General features: G+C 40.7%; 1 protein-coding gene across 2 annotated transcripts in view; it reads left to right on the top strand.

Moving 5' to 3' along the window:
- Positions 1–19,395, top strand: part of Hmcn1 (hemicentin 1) — a 457,385-nt gene that overhangs the window by 328,547 nt on the left and 109,443 nt on the right. For both annotated transcript variants that reach the window (NM_001271292.2, XM_087580179.1), the window contains 7 exon segments: positions 259–372; positions 1,500–1,645; positions 4,859–5,009; positions 7,745–7,939; positions 9,389–9,502; positions 12,369–12,556; positions 13,968–14,064. In NM_001271292.2, the coding sequence (NP_001258221.1) occupies positions 259–372; positions 1,500–1,645; positions 4,859–5,009; positions 7,745–7,939; positions 9,389–9,502; positions 12,369–12,556; positions 13,968–14,064 (1,005 nt within the window).

The following is a 19,395-nucleotide window of genomic DNA, read 5'->3' as shown; positions in this document are numbered from 1 at the left end:
CGCCTGTGTTTTCGTTCTGTGACAGTCTATCTCTGTCTTCCTACTTATGCTTTGACATCTATCTTAAATTTTAAAAATACTTGAACGTTACTTTTCAAAAGACACAGAACAAATAGTGTGGCTTATTTTTTCCATCAAATATCTCCCACTAAATTGTATTCATAAGAAGCAGTATTTTCAATAAGAGCTGAAGTCCTAGTACCCTGCCTTCCCCCGCGTCCGCTGTCAAAGATTCTTCAATGTTCCTTCATGTTTTAGGAGGCCGTACTCTGCAGATCCTAAACGCACAGGAAGACAATGCCGGAAGATACTCATGTGTGGCCACTAATGAGGCTGGGGAGATGATAAAGCACTACGAAGTGAAGGTCTACAGTAAGTTCCAGAAGAATGCTTCTGCTGCCTCTTCCTGGAGGCTTCTAGCTTTCTTAATCCTGTTTTTCATTATTTTTCCTAATTGTTTCATACTGATCAACAAGTATACTAAAGACTCTTACTTATCTAGCTTGTCTCATCAAGGATGGAAGCTACATTAAGTATTATGCCCATGGCCTTAGTTGCTTAAAGACGTAAAGAGCCAGGACTGGTAAGATGGTTCAGTGACTGACATGTTTGTTATGAGAGTTAAGAAGCCCAGAACCCATGTAAATGTCAAATGGGTATGAAAGCCTACAAGCAGGTCTCATGCCAGAATGGCAGACAGGAAATGTGTAGAAAAAACTGGCTGGCTACTTTAATCATAACAGTAAGCTGTGGATTCAGCAAAGGTCTATTCCTCAATATATAAGGTAGGAGATAATTGAAGAAGATTCCGGTATTAACCTTGGGACTACAAATGCACCCATGTGCATATGTTTCTACACATGCATGTGCACATCCACGAGCACACACACACACACACACACACACACACAATCACACATATATATGCAAAAACCATTCATGAAGAGTCCACTGGGTCCACTCAGTGTGACCTGTTGGGGTGTTGTTTACATGCAGGTGCCTGCTCCAGAGCTCAAGATGAGATCATCAGTAGTGTCGGATTATGACAATGTAATCGACCTATTAGTAAAAGACAAAACTCATACTGTCATCAATGGAGGCCACATTGTAAGGCCTTTCTTCCTACGTTATTGGTGTTACTTTATAAACAAAGTATATATTTCTGATTGCTATTTTTACTTTGACTTGGTGCCCTACAAGTCAATGCCATGTATTATATGGGTCATGGTTGAACTATGTGGGCCCGGAACAGATACAAATTTGAAGGACATTGGTCTCTCCAGCAGTTTTATAATAATGAAGAGATACAGATATATTTTATTCATATTATATGTCTGGAGACTCCCATTTCCTGGGATGCTGAGGTCATTCGTGGAAGGCTGGTGGAGAAGCCTCTTATCTGCTTGGCACCTTGCTGACTGCTGCTTCCTGTGATCTGTGCGGTAGACTGTGTATTTAAAACATTCAGTGCTTAATTCTTCTATGTTGATCTTGTGCAGTTCCGCCCATCATCAAGAAAGGGGACCTTTTGGGGCCGGGTCTTTCCCCGAAGGAGGTGAAGATCAGAGTGAACAGCAGCCTGACTTTGGAGTGTGAGGCTTACGCGATTCCATCTGCCTCCCTCCGCTGGTACAAGGACGGACAGGCCAGTCACAACTACATTTCATTTGTCCTTTATTTCTTAAAGATGAAAATAACAATTTAAAAAGAAACAGATTTATCCCACCCACTCTGATATTAAAAATAGTCAATCATGCTCCTCAAATATGAAACTGCTTTTAAAATTTTAATTAAATGGAAAAAAAGAACATGTTTAATACCTTTGGTATTGTTCCACCACTGGGATGTAAGCAAGATTGGTTTTGTGTACATTAGCACTTGACTGTGAAAATCTGGCTACCGTCCCAATGGGGAATTAGAGGAGTGTTCCACCCAGATAACTAAATTTAATAGAGAAGAAACCCATTCATGGTCCTAAAATGAGGTCTAAATTTATGCAGAACTTTCTCTAAATACCACTACATCTTTCACAAAAGGTAACGTTTTTGATATCCTAATATATGAGAAATTTAAAGATGTAAGGGCATACTATGATTACCCAGGGGCAGTAAGAAATACTTAATAAAAAAATCATTTTGAGGGCAAAGGGACAGACATGACATGGGAAGGGTTAGAGGGAGACTACTAAATACAGATGGGAAACAGCCAAGGCGCTCTTTATCGAGTTTTACACACAATCAACCAAATGGTCAGTCAAGCTCCAGTTGTAAAGTTTAGGTCATAGTATGACTCTAGAGGCAAGGAAGATGTGGCTTCGTGGTTTCCTTCCAGATCCCAGATGGATTCTGTGATATCGGCAGGGGGTGGTATCTTTTCATATAAAATAAGCATGTATCATCTGGAAGCCATTGCAAAAGGAAAATGCAGAACTCCCACCATGCTCTGCTTCTGTTGGCTCTGCACTGCACAAGCACACAGTGTGATGTATTATCAACTCTGTAAAACCTTGCTTGCAAACACATGTGTTCCCAGCCCTTTGAAATTATATCATTAATTTGGTTTTAATTTTCTATAAAGCCTTTTCATCCTGTATGCTACTACACATGGAGAGATCCACAAAAGTAAAGACCAGGGAAGCACTAGAATTTAAATAGAAACTAGACTGCTTTCAAAATTCACTAATAATTATTAGTTTCAAATTCGGTCTCTGGAATAGGTAAAATTATACTGACTGGCACTTCTAATTATTTTAAGGCCTGGGACTGGCTTCCTAAAATAACGAACAAGAAGCAATATTATCAATAAATACTTTTACCATATCATTTTTCAGTTCTTTTTTAAATCTGCAAACTTAATAAAGTAGTATGTTTTTTTAGAAAAACCACCAAAAGATATTGACAATATCAGCTATAATAACTTCTAATACAATCTGAACATTTTATTCATCCTTGTCCTGAAATTTTTATTTTGATACAGAAAATTTAACTGTGGTATATTTATATGTGATGTAATATTAATAATATTAATATGATTTGTTGCATCCAAAATTATTTGAATCTCAACTGTTTGCTAGGCACTCTTTTATGTACAACAAATTTAGATGAGAAGGAAACAGGTCAAAAATCTCTGTCCACTTAAGTTTTCAGAGCCAAAACAAAATCCAAAACAAGCAAACAACAACAACAACAACAAAAAAAAAAAAAACCAGCCACAAGAAAAGCCCAATGCCAACAAAAAACTAAACTAAAAACTTAAGTCAGTCATAAAGAGTCTAAGATGTGGAATAGAAAAGTTAGTCAGAGACACACACATTACTCAGCTCACATTTGCCTGTAACTCCAGAACCAGCCTTAGGGTCTCTTCTAGCCTCTGCAGACTCCTGAACTCACACACACACACAAACACACAGAGAGAGAGGGGGGAGAGGGAGGAGAGAGAGGGGAAAGAGAGAGAGAGGAGAGAGGAGAGAGGAGAGAGGAGAGAGAGCACAACAGAAGACATGTGTAGTGTGTTTCTGACTTTGGGAGTAGAGGAAAAAGGGTTGGAGTGTCTCAAACAAAGTGGAAAAGTTACTTCAAAATGAAGACAAGTCAGCTTGAAGGGGCTCGAGACCCCAAAAGTACAACAATGCCAAGCAACCAGAGCTTCCAGGGACTAAGCCACTACCTAAAGACTATACATGGACTGACCCTGGACTCTGACCCCATAGGTAGCAATGAATATCCTAGTAAGAGCACCAGTGGAAGGGGAAGCCCTGGGTCCTGCTAAGACTGAACCCCCAGTGAACTAGTCTATGGGGGGAGGGCGGCAATGGGGGGAGGGTTGGGAGGGGAACACCCATAAGGAAGGGGAGGGGGGAGGGGGATGTTTGCCCGGAAACTGGGAAAGGGACTAACACTCGAAATGTATATAAGAAATACTCAAGTTAATAAAAAAAATAAAATAAAAAAAAAATGAAGACAAGTCACCTTGTGTCAAATACCACCAAGAACAGAAAAAAGGCAGAGTGGTATATGTAGCCACATGTCTGTCATGAATGACCTTGACTGCCTTCCTTATCAAGCAACGAAAACAAAGATTTGATTAGATCAGATTCAAGGAACGTTAAGAGGATAAAATTAGACACCTTACACATAGAACACATTTTTGAATGGTTGACGGTTAATGTCCTCAGAAATTGTGTAGGTAGGCTGCAGCAAGAACCACTTCCTTATGGCTGAACTGTCTAATGGGATGGAATAAAAAAGTGCTGGCATAGGTAAGAGGAAATCAAGAAGCTGAGTGGTCATGTCTTTGGTTGACAGCAGGCAGAAGCAATGCCAGTGAGTCAGGAATAAAATCTTTAAATAATGGAGAAAGACCTATAATGCCCATTGCAATATGTCATAACATATCCTCAGCCTAAAACAGTCTTATGTATGAAGTAAGCATGTTTCTGAATAAATAATGATAATCTCAGATAAAATCGTATCGTGATAATGTTCTAAACTTTTAGCAAAGTTGTATTTATTACAGTTTTCTAGAAAGCTATCAACAAGACACACTTTTTAAATACTTGATAAGATTATCTGGAGACACTTTTTCTTTCATGGATATGATGCTAAGAACATGTTTTCTGTTATAAAGGATATATAAATGTATCTTCTACAATTACCTACATGATGTGAACTATATCAGCTATAATTTTCAAGAGATAAAAATTACTTAGAAAACAATTTGATCAAATTAAATTAATCACTGCTATCTTGAATAATTTACCTATCTCCATTTATTAAAGAGTCACAGTGTTGATCATCTGCAGGGTTATCTTAGCTCTATTAGCATATACAATACTGACATTGTTATAATTGAATCACAGCCCCTTAAATCAGATCATCATGTTAACATCGCTGAAAATGGGCACACTCTTCAAATCAAGGAAGCTCAGATATCAGACACCGGGAGATACACCTGTGTGGCCTCTAACCTCGCAGGCGAAGATGAGTTGGATTTTGATGTGAATATCCAAGGTAATATGCTTATTGCAGAACAATTTTCACACTCTCTTAACTAATGGAAAAGAGATTTGACTTGGTTTACTTTAAAAATCATTTTCTTCTCTTAATAAGTTCATTATGAAATTTTCAAGAAATTATAGAAGAGAATAATTTCATATGTTTTTAGACATTTTTGTTTTTATTTATATGAGTGTTTGCCTGAATGAATGCATTTATGCAAATTATGTGTATACAAATATGCATATATGTATATTTGTATATATATATATATATATATGCATCAAGTGTATGTCTGGTTCCCATGGAAGAGGACGTCAAATCCCATAAAACTGGAATCACAGATGCCTTGGAGCCACCAGATAGGTTCTGGGACCTGAACCTTGGTCCTCTACAAGAGCAACGAGTGCTCTTAAGCTATGAGCCATGTCTCTAGTTCTATAAGCCTATAGTTCTTATTTTATGCATTTCCTTCTGGTATTTTAAGGGACAACATCATTTACAAAACTCAATAACTGACTTCTCTTACATCAACACTGCACTGACGTTGTACCATGAAGGGTATATATCATATAGCCTTATACAGGAGACAGTAAAAGCATTAATAATGAATTCAGAGTAGACCAACTTTATGAGATGGATGAGTACACCTATAAATTTTGTGTCTTGGACAGGTAGTCAAAATATTTTAAGTGTCCGTTATTTTCCTTTAAAATTGTTACCCCTTGGGATTGCTAAGAATAATACCTGAGATAAGACACCTAAGCCCTCCTAAGGTGATTAAGAACTGATGCCTGCTATTGTTGGATTGTTTTTCTGGATGTTACCACTCACCAGCTGAATTATTTTTTGCCAGTGCTAGGGATTAAATCTATGACCTTATGCATGCTAAATTCTCTCTCTCTCTCTCTCTCTCTCTCTCTCTCTCTCCCTCTCCCTCTCCCTCTCCCTCTCCCTCTCCCTCTCCCTCTCCCCCTCCCCCTCCCCCTCTCTCCCTCTCCCTCTCCCTCTCCCTCTCCCCCTCCCCCTCCCCCTCCCCCTCTCTCCCTCTCCCTCTCCCTCTCCCCCTCCCCCTCCCCCTCTCTCCCTCTCCCTCTCCCCCTCCCCCCCCCTCCCCCTCTCCCTCTCCCTCTCCCTCTCCCTCCCCCCCCTCTCTCTCTCCCCCTTAGCCTTAGCCCAGCCCTTAACATAACTTTTAAGACTGCCTATTTCATCACTTCTATACGCAAATATCCTAATTTAACCAAACTCCTAGAGTTAAATATCCAGGTTGTCTCCAAGTTTTCATTATTCATAAATAACATCTGGGTACACAAAATTTTCACAAGTCTTTGATTTTTTTCATACATATCTAAATCTTGAAAATTCAGGTTACACACTTTTGAAATGTCTTTAATGTATTGGTAGTTTACTGCTGATAAAACTCATACCCACTGTCAGAAAAGAGTGAGGATATCCTATTTTTAATAGCTTAGTCCTGATTGTTCATTTTGTTTAACTTCGTTCATAAGACAGATCATTAATATTGTTATCAAGTGAGCCCGTGCATAGTTTGTGTGTGCCTCGAAAGTAGTGTTTCCTGTAGCAACCACATTTCTTACCACATTCCTCCTCAAAAGTGGGCCCCATTGCTGGTCAGTCAGCGGCATCTCTTACACTAACTGCATGGTCAAATGCAGACTCAGAGCACCACAGACTTTATTCCTCCACTTGACTCTCACTGATGGCTACTCTTTGTCTGGCTGCTGTTGGGAAGCATAAAAGTATTTTGAAAATATTTTGGCTGCTAGATGTCAGTGCTCAAAGGTAGCTGAGGAGGGCTGGGTTTGCCACCTGTGAGTTACATGATTTAGAAAAAAAAAAATGTCTGAGCTGTTTTTCTTCCTGTCTACCTCACAGACTCGAGATGAGGATAAATGAGGGACAGGTTGAGTGCTATGACAAAGAAAACGGACGGGTTTATAAAGAGTTCCAGACTAGTCGCACTTATTATTTTAAACGTAGGTGATATAGCAAGTTCTGAATTGTGGTTTCTGTCAGAAGTGGCACAGAACTTTGGTGTTTTGAGTGACAAAATAAAGAGAAGAGGAAGTCAATACTGCATTTGTGCAAGACAGTGGCCGTTGTAGGAACAAGAACCCTTCTGGGGATCTGGGGGTGGGGAGCTGGAGCTACTCAGCCTGTCTGAGAACAGTCCTTTCTTTCTGGGTAGTGTACTTCCCCAGAGGAATGGTGGGAATGAACATGGACTCATTTAGAGTGACAGGGAAGGAGCCTCCTCCCTCAGTGTTATGCCTTTAACCCCAACTGAGACTTATTTCTGTGACCACTCAGGATCACGGGTTTGATCCAGGCATGCCTGGCTAATGGTATTACTGGGAGATAGAGGTGTAAGACAGCTCTTACTTACTACAGAAAGGATTTGGGAAATGTGGGCCTTGGGGGTGTGGGTCAGTGGTGTGCATGTGGTCCTGGGGCTAACTCCCATACCACCAAAGAAATTGTGTGGGTCAGCTTGAAGCCTAATTCCCTTCCTCCTGGAGCCTGGAGGCTGGGTGTTATGTGAATGATGGTTGTCTTTTTTAAGTGAACCACTCATGGGCAATTAAAAAATTCCTTCATACAAAAAAAAATACTTTGGCATTGTCTAACTTACTAAATCCACAAATTATTTGGTGAGATACAGTTGACATCTTTGATGGGTCAATCATGATAATGACACTGAAAGTATCCATGCTTTCCCTCCATAGTTCCTCCAAGTTTTCAGAAACTCTGGGAAATAGGAAACATGTTAGACACCGGCAGGAGTGGAGAAGCCAAAGACGTGATCATCAACAACCCTATTTCTCTGCACTGTGAGACAAACGCTGCTCCTCCACCAACCCTTACATGGTACAAAGATGGCCGACCTCTGACCTCCAGTGACAGAGTGTTGATTTTGCCAGGTAAACACTGCCACATAAAAGCACGAATCTCTGCCAAGTGTTTCTCTCCTCACTTATTGGACCAGTTCACTGTAATTGAACCAAAGTTTGGGTTGCTGACTGCCATATGTGGAAGAGCCTACCTTGAGAATTTGACAACAGAAACCTTTAGCTTACTTTCTACTTCTATTCCATTGTTGTAATCAATGTATGCAAGTTCTTGGACTTCTTCATGCCTCTTTCTGTATTGATGTCCTTTGTCAGTTCGATTTCTATGCATCGTTAATCTAAATTCAAACACATGTTTGCAAATAATTATTATTTGATTTATTGATTGATTGCGTTTTCACAAGCAATTATAAATACTTAATATTTAAATATTTTAATTATCACATGGTTTGTTGATGGAAAAGATGCTTAACATTTTTAAAATAATATTTTCAAGGTTTCAGTATAATTCTCACAAGTAAGCAAATATCAGGGTTTGTTAACACTCCAAAAGTATACCTTTAGGGCCAATGCAGTACCACAGGCAAAGTTAGCCCAAGTCAATTGAAATAATACATTTATAAAGTAAGAGTGAAAATGGGAGAAACAGACATGGTAGCTGTGTGTAGTACATGACATGAATTATCGAGGCCTAGGGAAAATGGACTATAAAAAGCTTCCTGTGACAATAATCTAGAAGAGGCTATGGGTTTAGTACAAGTTTCTAAATTTCCCGGTTTGGCTGTGTACTATACTTTTGGGAGGGATTATATTTATTTCTATGATATATAGATCTATGAGTATATGGTTTTAAGAAGTCATAATACCTCCAAACTTACTGAAATAGCTTAACGAAATATTCTATCCATATGATAGCAGGAGATATCTAAAATGACATGCAACAAAAATAATTGGTGAACATACATGTGAATTTTAACGTGACTGTTACAACTTTTTTCTAAATTTTATTATCAACACTAAAAAGTTTATGAATATGTAATAAGAGCTTTTTTCCCTGGTATTGTACATGAACTCTTGAATAAAACATAAAAGCTAAAATATACTTTACTCTTTAGAGCCCTGGATATGTGTCTTTAAATGAGGTTTTATAGGGTACATTGAAAACATCAATGAAAAATACTCAAAAACTGCACGAACAACGCATTGCCGCACAGTGACGTTCCACACAGAGCATAATGGAGGGCTTAGAGAAAATCTCTAGAAAAATTGACACCAGCTATCTATTTCTCAAAACTTCTGACTTGTGGTACAGTATCGGATCACTTTTTAGCAATGTAATGTTGGCTGTGAAAATGGATATTATCTGAGATAAAAATGAAATGATTAGAGGAAGTTGGAACATTGACCCAAGCATAAATAAATGTCATTAGATGTAGGGAAACAAGGCGTAGCTCTGATCATGATCTGTGTTCACACTGTGTTCGGAGGAGAGGAGTGACATACTAGGATCTGTGTTTTTAGGAGGACGAGTGCTGCAGATTCCCCGGGCTAAAGTAGAAGATGCCGGGCGGTACACGTGTGTGGCCGTGAATGAAGCCGGGGAAGACTCCCTTCAGTATGACATCCATGTGCTCTGTAAGTTGCTTTCTTTTGTTGATTAAGCATTTTTCACTCCGAAATATTTTTCAATGACTAATGTTTGCAGGGTGTCACCCTGACACTTTAGAAACTATGAAGGCAAAAGAAATGGATACTTCTTCTAAGGACTACTGTGTTGTATGCACACTGAGAACACATTAGTCAGGACTTCTAAGATCTCAAATAACAAAATTGGAGGGAGGAAGAGAGGGAAGGAGGAAGGGAGAGGGAGAGAAAGAGAGAGGGAGAGAGAGAGAGAGAGAGAGAGAGAGAGAGAGAGAGAGAGAGTATGTGGATTACTGATTCATAAACTTGGAAAAGTTCTAGAGTAGAGTAATCTCCAACCAGTCATTTTTGACTGCCTTGGCTCAAAAGAGGTCAAAGCTATCCAGGTTTTACCTTTCTATTTCTCTTGACTTCTTGTTGCTATTATTATTATTGTTGTTGTTGTTGATGATGATGATGATGATGTTGATGATGATGATGATGTTAATGTGACTATCAGGCAGGTGGTTCCCTTGAGCAGCAAGGTGAACATTAGCAGCTCTAGATTAACTTCCTGGTTTCATATTATCTAATATTTATAAGTGAAGTCCTAAAGTTGACTGTTCTTCCTGGGAATCATCTATGCATCTTTGAGTCCACCACAGACACCAAAAAATTGTAGCATTCTAGCGATGAGATCACATTCTTATGCCTGCTCTTGAACCATCTGATACATGGACATCAAGTGGAAGAAGTATTATGTCCTTAAGACAAATGGAGTTATTAGAATCAGGAGAAGGAGGCCAAACTAGGGAACGGCCATGAGGATTTATAAGAATCAATCTCTAGTTTGCTTTCTACTGTGATTAAAAAGCCAGGACCAAAAAACACCTGGGGAGGAAAGGGTTTATTACTCTTACCTATCCCAATGCACAGGTTATTGACCAAACCCAAAAGCAGGAGCTTGAGGCAGGAACCCAGAGGCAAGAACTTAAGCGGGAGCCTTCCTTTCAAGGTTGCTGCTTACTGGATTGTTCCTTATGGCTTACTCAGCCTTCTTTTTCACACAACCCAGGACCACCTACGTAGGCATGACACCTCCCACAGCAAGCCTAGTCTTTCCACGTCTATCACTAGTCAAGAAAATGCACTCCCAGTCTTGCTACACTCCAATCTACTGAGTTCTCAACTCGTCGGTTGAGAATCCTTTTTCCCAGCTATGCCTCCATTGTGTCGACAAAACCTAGCCAACATACCACAAAAAATAAAAGTTTTTCTTTTATACAGAAAATGTTGACATGATATGAAAGATTAGGCATTCATCTCAGAGTGTAAGTGGGACTTTGGTGGCAGGTAATTAAGACAATAATAGCAAGGTCAATAACAGTAGAGTTCCTGGGGAAACAGGCAGGATTAAAAGCAAGGATGGGTGTGATGAATCAAACATGATTCCAGAATGCTCATGTAAAATGCTGAGCGGGCACTTAGAATTAAGGAACCATCACAAAGGACAAAGAATTAAATGTGCCAAGACTGTACATCCAAGAGCTGCCCCCAGACAAGTGATATTTAAAGACAAGATTTCCAAAGGAAACTATATGGAACCATTGGTAGATAAAAGAAGGAAAACAGAATAAAAAGAGACAATCAAGGAATGAGGGAATCCAGTAAACTATTATTCCTGGATTCCAGTTGTTAAAAAAGTTGCCAACCAGTGGGTTTTCAGTGCTGAAAAGTAAAATGAATTTCAGAAAATAAACCTTTGACTTTGAGACCTCAAGTCTGTTGGTGAAAGTCAACAGAACAATATAGGTTGTGCGAGTCACTTCAAAGCCGCAGAGCAAGGATAATTTTTGAGCATTTACTTAGATGCAATGAAATAAAATAGAGACAAGAGGTAGAATGGAGCTGGCTGGCAAGAACAAATATAGGAGATTTGAACTTTCTGACAGACTAACTAGATACAAAAAGATCCATTAAAGTGTCAAGAGCATGTGTGAAAGGCAGGGGTGGAGGAATTGATAGTGTAAGGGCCAAGGCTATATATCAAATGGAGCAAGGAACTAAGAGACTACTAATCCTTTGGGGGAGAAGGAGAGCTCTTGGAGTAGAAAGAAGGGTGACATAATGAAATGTACATCAAATACATTTAGCAATCCTTTTTAGTAGGAGCATAAAATAAACAGGGGATGACATGGAATGCAAGCCTGTGGCAAACAGAAGTCAGCAGTGGCTGCTGTGGAGATATGATGGTTATAGTAGGAACCATTTGACTCCATCATTGCTTTCTGTCATCACCATCAGAACCCAAGAGACATGGGTGTTCGAAAAAAAAAAAAAAGAACAGTGTGTCTTGTCTGGAAGTTGAAGCAGATGTTATAGGTATACACTGTGGGTGCTGGGAGCCAATGAGCTCCAAGCACTAACACTATAATGATGCATCCCTTAAATGACACTGTGATGTGTGAGCTAGGCATAAAGAAAGTAACCTGAAGAGAAGCTAATGGTTTGATTGTAAATAGAAAGGTGGAAGGTCTAGAGTTTTCTATGCAAAGAACTGTCTGAACAAGTCTGGGGTGCTTTTTCCACCATCCATTCCTTGGCCCTTCTCACAGATGGGTATGGAGTGGGTGTGTGTGAGGTTCATGAATATGATGTCTAACCAAGCTTCCAGTGATACCGTGCCTGTTCCACAGATACTGAAGCTGGGAGCTTGAAATAGTCCAGACCATTCCCTTACAAAGGCTAACTCTTAACATCACAGATACACTCTAAGAGCTGTGGTTCATTTGTCTTGCCCTCATGACAAAGTGGTGTAGCATGCCTTACTAAAGCCATAATTACCCATCAGAATCTCTCTGTCACAACCATTCCTTAGTGCCACCAGTTATCAAGGGAGCAAACAGTGATCTTCCGGAAGAGGTCACCGTGCTGGTGAACAAGAGTGCACAGATGGAATGTTCATCCAGCGGTAGCCCAGCACCAAGGAATTTCTGGCAAAAAGATGGACAGCCCTTGCTAGAAGATGAACATCACAAGTTCCTATCTGATGGCAGGGTTCTTCAGGTAAAGGGGGGAAATCTAATTTTAAACCAGTGTTTTCAACATTGTCTTCCAGATTGATAACAGTATTAGTTCATGAACATAATTATTTAGATCACTAACCATCAACCATACAATATTATTCTCTACTGTGTTCCCACAATTAGAAATGACCACAGTGACTTTTTGTGTAAACACTTCCAGAATATCTATACATACACACAGCTAAGTTTAACACATAATCTTTGATTTAAAACAAACTACTGTTACAATTATTTTACTGCATGTATGTGATGATAACATTCTAGGTGGTAAAGGCTTCCTACAGATTAAATCCATTCTGTGTTGGCATAGAAGTCATAATTTGACATATATATATACTGTTATCTATCAATTGATATGTCCACTTAGTTCCATTCAAATGTCCTAAAAGAAAGTTGGGATGTGTAATGTGTAGACATATATCAGTTCTTATGTTAGGATAGAGTATAATTAAATTACTAGCAACTAATAAAAATATCCCCTTGGCTCATAAATCCAAGAATAATATGGGTCTGTCACAGGACATTTGTCACAGAGTTCTTTTTTAAAAAAGTCAAGATCACTTGAATTTTTAAAAAAGAATTATCCACATCCGAATATATCAACTTGATGGCCACACAGCCTGGACCGAAATGCCTAAATGTTTTTATGAGCAGAGCTATACACATAAGATGCATAGATGGATCTTTGAAATAAACATTCTGTTCTAGAATAGCTAAGTACTGCTACATAAAACAAACCCCTTCAAAACCTAATAACTTAGTACAGTAAGAATTTATTTAGCTTACAAGCCCACTGTTTCTATAGATGGTATTTCAGATCTCAGCTGGGGTTACTCAGGTGTCCTCAGAGCTGTGGACTGAAGGCCTGCGGGATTATCTATCTGGAGTCTTAAAATGTAACGGAAGTCAGTTTTGTCCCTCACCCTGCAGCAGGCAAGTCCCGCTTCCCCACATGGTAGTGGCAGAATTTCAAATAAAGTGAACAACAGAGTGCAGACACTTGCGATGAACTCAGGTGATACCGCACCAAGCCAGGCACATTCTTCTGGCAAGCGCCATTCACAAAGCCACCTCTCAGGAGGAAATTCCAAACCACTTTGCAGACTCAGACAGAGAAGTGGGAAAGTAATTTGGAATAATTTGTAGTCAAAATACAACAGGTGTGTGTTTAAAAAAATTACCTTTTCTGATTGCACGTTTTATAAATAAATATGTACGTGCTTGACCTAACTAGTGGAAAGCAGCACCGTTGCTGGCATGTACGGCAGCCTCGTGCCTTTATGCTCCCTTGGGGCTTAGTAGAAAGAATGAACCTCATTTGCTCTAAAAGGCAAACCATTACAAGTTCCTTTATTAACAATTTCGGTTGCTATCTCTCCATTTTCCTTTAGATTCTAAATGCTCAAATAACAGATACCGGGAGGTATGTGTGTGTTGCTGAGAACACAGCTGGGAGTGCCAAGAAATACTTTAACCTCAACGTTCATGGTAAGAGCTCAGGGCCCTGGACATCTTTTAGGCTCTGCTTGTAAAAGCAAGGAAACCAGGTTTCAGAGTATACAGCCTGTGTTCTGTTTCTAACTTGATCAGTCACTCTCTTCTCTTCCCTTCTCTTCTCTTCTCCTCTCCTCTCCTCTCCTCTCCTCTCCTCTCCTCTCCTCTCCTCTCCTCTCCTCTCCTCTCCTCTCTCTCTCTCTCTCTCTCTCTCTCTCTCTCTCTCTCTCTCTCTCTCTCTCTCTCTCTCTCTCCCCTCCTGCAAAGGCCAGCAGCAATTCCAGAATATAAATCTTCTAGACAGGCCATTTCTATAGTTATTTCATCCCGCAGGACAGCGGGTCTCATGTTATGGATCGTGACTCCTTTGGCATTGCATATCAGATATCCTGCATGTGAGATATTTAAATTACAATTCATAACAGTAGCAAAATTACTGTTACAGAGTAGTAATGAAATAATTTTATGACGGGTTCACCGCAGCATGAGGAGCTGAATTAAAGGGCAGCAGCATTAGGAAGGTTGAGAGCCACTGCCTCAGGAGAAATCATGCTTACCTCAGTATGTATAAAAGGCTACATGCACACATGAAGGTAAAGGTGATTATGTATCATCTGCTCATAGAAGTGTCTTCTGCCCCTGTCTTCAAGTGCAGAGTTAACTGACTACATCCTTCAGGAGTGCAGTCTGCTCTCTGCATGAAAAAAAGACCATGGAGAGTTAAATAATTCCCTTCGAAAATCACGCCTACTTAAATTGTGTTAAACTTAACGTTTTCACACATAACAGACACTTCATGATTATTGTTTTACTAAAAAAGGGAGGGAAGAGGAACTGAATGTCTATCATAAAAAGGCAACACAGCCGCTTAAAAAGTGTGAATTAGAACAATGAGACTTATCATAAGATCTATTTTGTATAAAATTCTAGTTCGTTCCTGGAATATCTAAAAAGGATAATTTTTTTATCATCTCAAAAAGCTTCCATTTGGGGACAGAAGGATGGCTTGGTGGTAAAGAGCATGGACCCCTTTGTAGAGGACATGAACTCAGCTCTCAGAACCTACAATGGGTGGCCCCCAACTTCCTGTAATCCCAACCCCAGCTGAATCTGATACCTCCGACCTCCGTGAACACCTACACTCACGTGTCCATACCTCTCCACACACAAATACACATTAATTAATTTTTTAAAGTAAAATGTTTTCAAAATTTTTCATTTGGCATGATAACGTGTTCTTTTTGGTGTGCCGGATGAGCATGTTAAACATTCTGATATTTGCCATTTCTATAATAAATCTCCTTTACATACTTCCTATCTTCATGTTCCTCACACAATTTATAATGCACACAATAGGTGCTCAATGAAGACTTTTTAGGTGTTTTAGTGAGAAACTCTCAACTGGGCAAGTTCTTCATCATTTCTAATTTTTTGCAGTGCGAGGGACAAAACCTGAGCATGTTCTAGCTCTGAGCTAGATCCCCTGTCTATGTCTGACCTAAACAAGCATGAATTAACCAGAAGAATGAGTTAAACAAAATGATTACTGTAAAAGTTCATGTTTTATCTATCTAGCACAACATATATTAAAAAAATAAACATGTTGAAGAGCCAGGGAGATGGCTCAGTCAGTGAAACCTTTGCTCCACGTGAGTTCAGTCTCTGACACCCACATCAAATTCTACTTGTAGCAACACACACCTGTAGTCCGAGCACAGGAGAGGTGGCAACAGGAGTCTGCCTGGGGCTAGTTGGCTATTGGGTTTGCAGAACTGCTAAGTTCCAGGTCACAGAGAGGTCATCTAGAGGTCCTAACTAAAAGGAGAACGAGGTGGTAAGAGCAATGCAGTTTCCCCTTTGGCCCCATGTTCCTGCGTCACTTTGCTGTGTAAAATTTCTAATCTCTATATAGTAAGTGGCACCGTCCTAACTGATTAATGGGTACCAGGTACCAAGTCAAGTGGGTTTTGCCCATTCTCTCCAGTAATTATCTCAATGATTCCCAGTCATTTGCTGGTTTTCGATTCCCCCCTCATAGATGAAAACATAAGGACCACTGAACTTGAGAAACATGCCCCAAGTTACACCATTCACAAATGTACAGCCAGCATTCGTCTATACAGGCAGACATTGGCTAATTGGTTGCTCTCTCCAAAAGATGCTATTTCATGTGTAATATATGCTGAATTTCACATCTGCCCTATATCTACACCAAGGTCACTACCCATGGCTGGAGGAAATCTTGGAATCAGGATTATTGATGGAGTTATACATTCATACTCCTAATAGGAGCCAGGCCTTCTTTACTGTGAAGGCCACCTCTTCTTATTACATCATGGTCACTATCTCATACCTTTACTGTCCCCTTGAATGTCAAGTGAGTCTTGTCTTAGTGTGCTCTGTGTGGCTTTAACAACAGAAATTAATTTTCATGCAGTTCTGAGAGGTAGGACGTTTAAGAAGAAGGTTCTAGAAGTGTGTGTTTTCTGATGGGGTCGTTTCCCAACTTACACATTGCTGCTTTGTCCTCAGTGCCCTCACATTGTCTTTCCCCTGAGCATGCTTACAGAGAGAGTTTGTTTGCAAGCCTTCTGGAGTATCTCCATTTTATTTATCATTTTACTTAATTAAAATATAGCTCCTCATTCTCCCCTCCTCCTCCTACACACCTAAATCCATTCCCACATCTTCTTTACTACATTCCCACGTCACACAAATGAATACATATACAAAAGCAGCCGTTTGTGTCTGTTTGGTGTTGCCTGCACATGTGGTCCACATGTATGTTCCTAAGGCTGACCGTTTTGGTAGTGGATAACCAATCTGGGGTTCATCCCTAGAAAAAACAAATTCTCTGTCCTTCAGCAGGTTCCTGGTTGTTCACGGATCTTCATCTAAAGATGGGGTTCCATGAGGTTTCCCTGGTGTGTGTCAGCATGTCGACTGTTGTTAGAATTATTCCCATCCCCTTCGGTAGCTGTATGGTTACTATTTCATGACTGTAGCTTCCCTGTCCTAGTTGGAAGGCAGAGTCTCACAGCGGTCAGGATCCTCTGGCTCTTGAGCTCTTTCGTCCCCTGTTTTCATGTTCTCGGATCCCTAAGTGCAGGAGTTGTGCTGTAGATATATCAGTGGGGACTAGGAATCCTGCAGTCCTTTGTTCTCTGCACTTGAGTAGTTCTGGCTTTCTGTAATCATTCTCTTTAAAAAGGAGCTTCCCTGATGAGGGTTAATGTGGGGCTGTCTCTTTTTGTGTTGTTTGTTTCTTTTTTTTCTCATTAGATATTTCTTTACTTACACTTCAAATATTATCCCCATTCCCAGTTTCCTGTCCATAAACCCCCTATTCCATCCTCCCTCCCCCTTCTTCTATGAGGGTGTTCCCCCACCCATCCACCCACCCCTTCCCACCTCCCCGCCCTGACATTCTCTTACACTGGGGGGTCCAGCCTTGGCAGGACCAAGGGCTTCTCCTCCCATTGATGCCCAACAAGGCCATCCTCTGCTACATATACAGCTGGAGCCATGGGTCTGTCCATGTGTAGTCTTTGGATGGGGTTTAGTCCCTGGGAGCTCTGGTTGGTTAGTATTGTTGTTCTTATGGGGTTGCAAACCCCTTCAGCTCCTTCAATCCTTTCTCTAACTCCTCCAATGGGGACACCTTCCTCCGTTCAATGGGTGGCTGCGAGCATCTGCCTCTGTATTTGTCATGCTCTGGCAGAGCCTCTCAGGAAAGGACAGTAATCCTAAAGAATTAGGGCCACACCCCCAGGACCTCATTGGACATGAATAACTTCCTTGAAGGGCCCAGTTCCAAACATAATTGCCCTAGAAATTAGGGCTTGACCTTCTGATTCTAGAGAACACATTCAGTTCTTGCCCATTTCTCCCAACTGACATTCATGAACCTTTTGATTCCCAGGCAGTATAGGGAAGTGGCTAAGCAAAAGACACTGAGAGCTTGGCGGCTTCATTTTCAGACATGTGTCTTCCAAGAACAACAAGCTCTGAGACTTTAGATAAGATGATAATCTTCTTATGCCTCAGCATGCCCATTTATGATATTAAAAATCTCGTCTAGCTTATAGGCATGTGAAAATCCAGTGGGAAGTAAGTGTTCCACATAGTGCCTGGCATGGATCTGTCAACCAAAGAAACGTGAAGCTCTACTTCTTTTTCTTTATTTTTATATTGGTAATTTTATTTATTTACATTTTAAATGTTATCCCCCTTCCAAATTTCCCCTTCTCAAACCCTCTATTTCATCCCCCCTACCATTCTATGAGGATGCACCCCCACCCACTCTTCTACTCCTGCCTCACTGCCTTAGTATTCCCCTATGTCGGGACATTGATCCTCCACAGGACCAAGGGCCTCCCCCTCCCATTGATGCCAGGTAAGGCCATCCTCTGTTACATATGTAACGTATGTCACATCCTCTGTTAAACATGGGTCCCTCTGTACTCTCTGGTTGATGGTTTAGTCCCTGGTTGATTGATACTCTTGTTCTTCCTGTGGGGTTGCAAACCCCTTCAGCTCCTTCAGTCCTCCCCTAACTCCTCCACTGGGGTCCCAGTCCTCAGTCCAATGGTTGGCTATGAGCTTCCACATCTGTATTGGTCAGGCTCTGGCAGAGACTCTCAGGGGACAGCTATACCAGGCTCCTGTCAGTACATGCTTCTTGGCATCAGTAATAATTTCTGGGTTTGGTGTCTACAGATGGGCTGGATCCCCAGGTAGAGCAGTCTCTTGATGGTCTTTCCTTCAATCTCTGCTCCACTCTTTACCCTTACTTTCCTTTAGACAGGAGCAATTCTGGGTTAATATTTTTGAGACAGGTGGGTAGCCCCATCTCTCAACTGGGGGGCTGCTCCTAACCACTGAACATGGTCTCTACGGGTTCTAGTTCCCCTTTGTCGGGTACTTCTGCTAATGAACCTCTTGCTTCCCTGGCATCTGGGACTTGCTACCTCTAGTTCCCCATCCCCCACTGCTACACACCTCCATTCAATTTCCTGACCCTCTGTACTTCTCCCCAGTCTCCTCCCACACCTGATTCCGCACCTTTTTTCCATCATCCTCCTCCCTCCCTCCAAGGTTCCTCCATCCCTCTACCTATTGTGATTGTTTTGTTCCCCCTTCTAAGTAGGACTGAAGCATCACACTTTGGTTTTCCTTCTTCTTGAGCTTCATACGGTCTGAGTTGAATCATGGGTATTCCGTGTGTTTTTCCTAATATCCACTTATCAGGGAGTAGCAGCAAGGATCAGTGTTGCTTGTGTTTCCCTCCTTGTGAGGCCTCACGCAATGACTGGGATGCATTAA

The sequence above is a fragment of the Rattus norvegicus genome, chromosome 13 (assembly GCF_021556685.1).
Source record: "Rattus norvegicus strain SHRSP/BbbUtx chromosome 13, alternate assembly SHRSP_T2T, whole genome shotgun sequence".
Lineage (NCBI taxonomy): Eukaryota > Metazoa > Chordata > Mammalia > Rodentia > Muridae > Rattus > Rattus norvegicus.
Note: the sequence above shows the minus strand (reverse complement) of the source record. Positions and strands in the feature narration are given on the sequence as shown.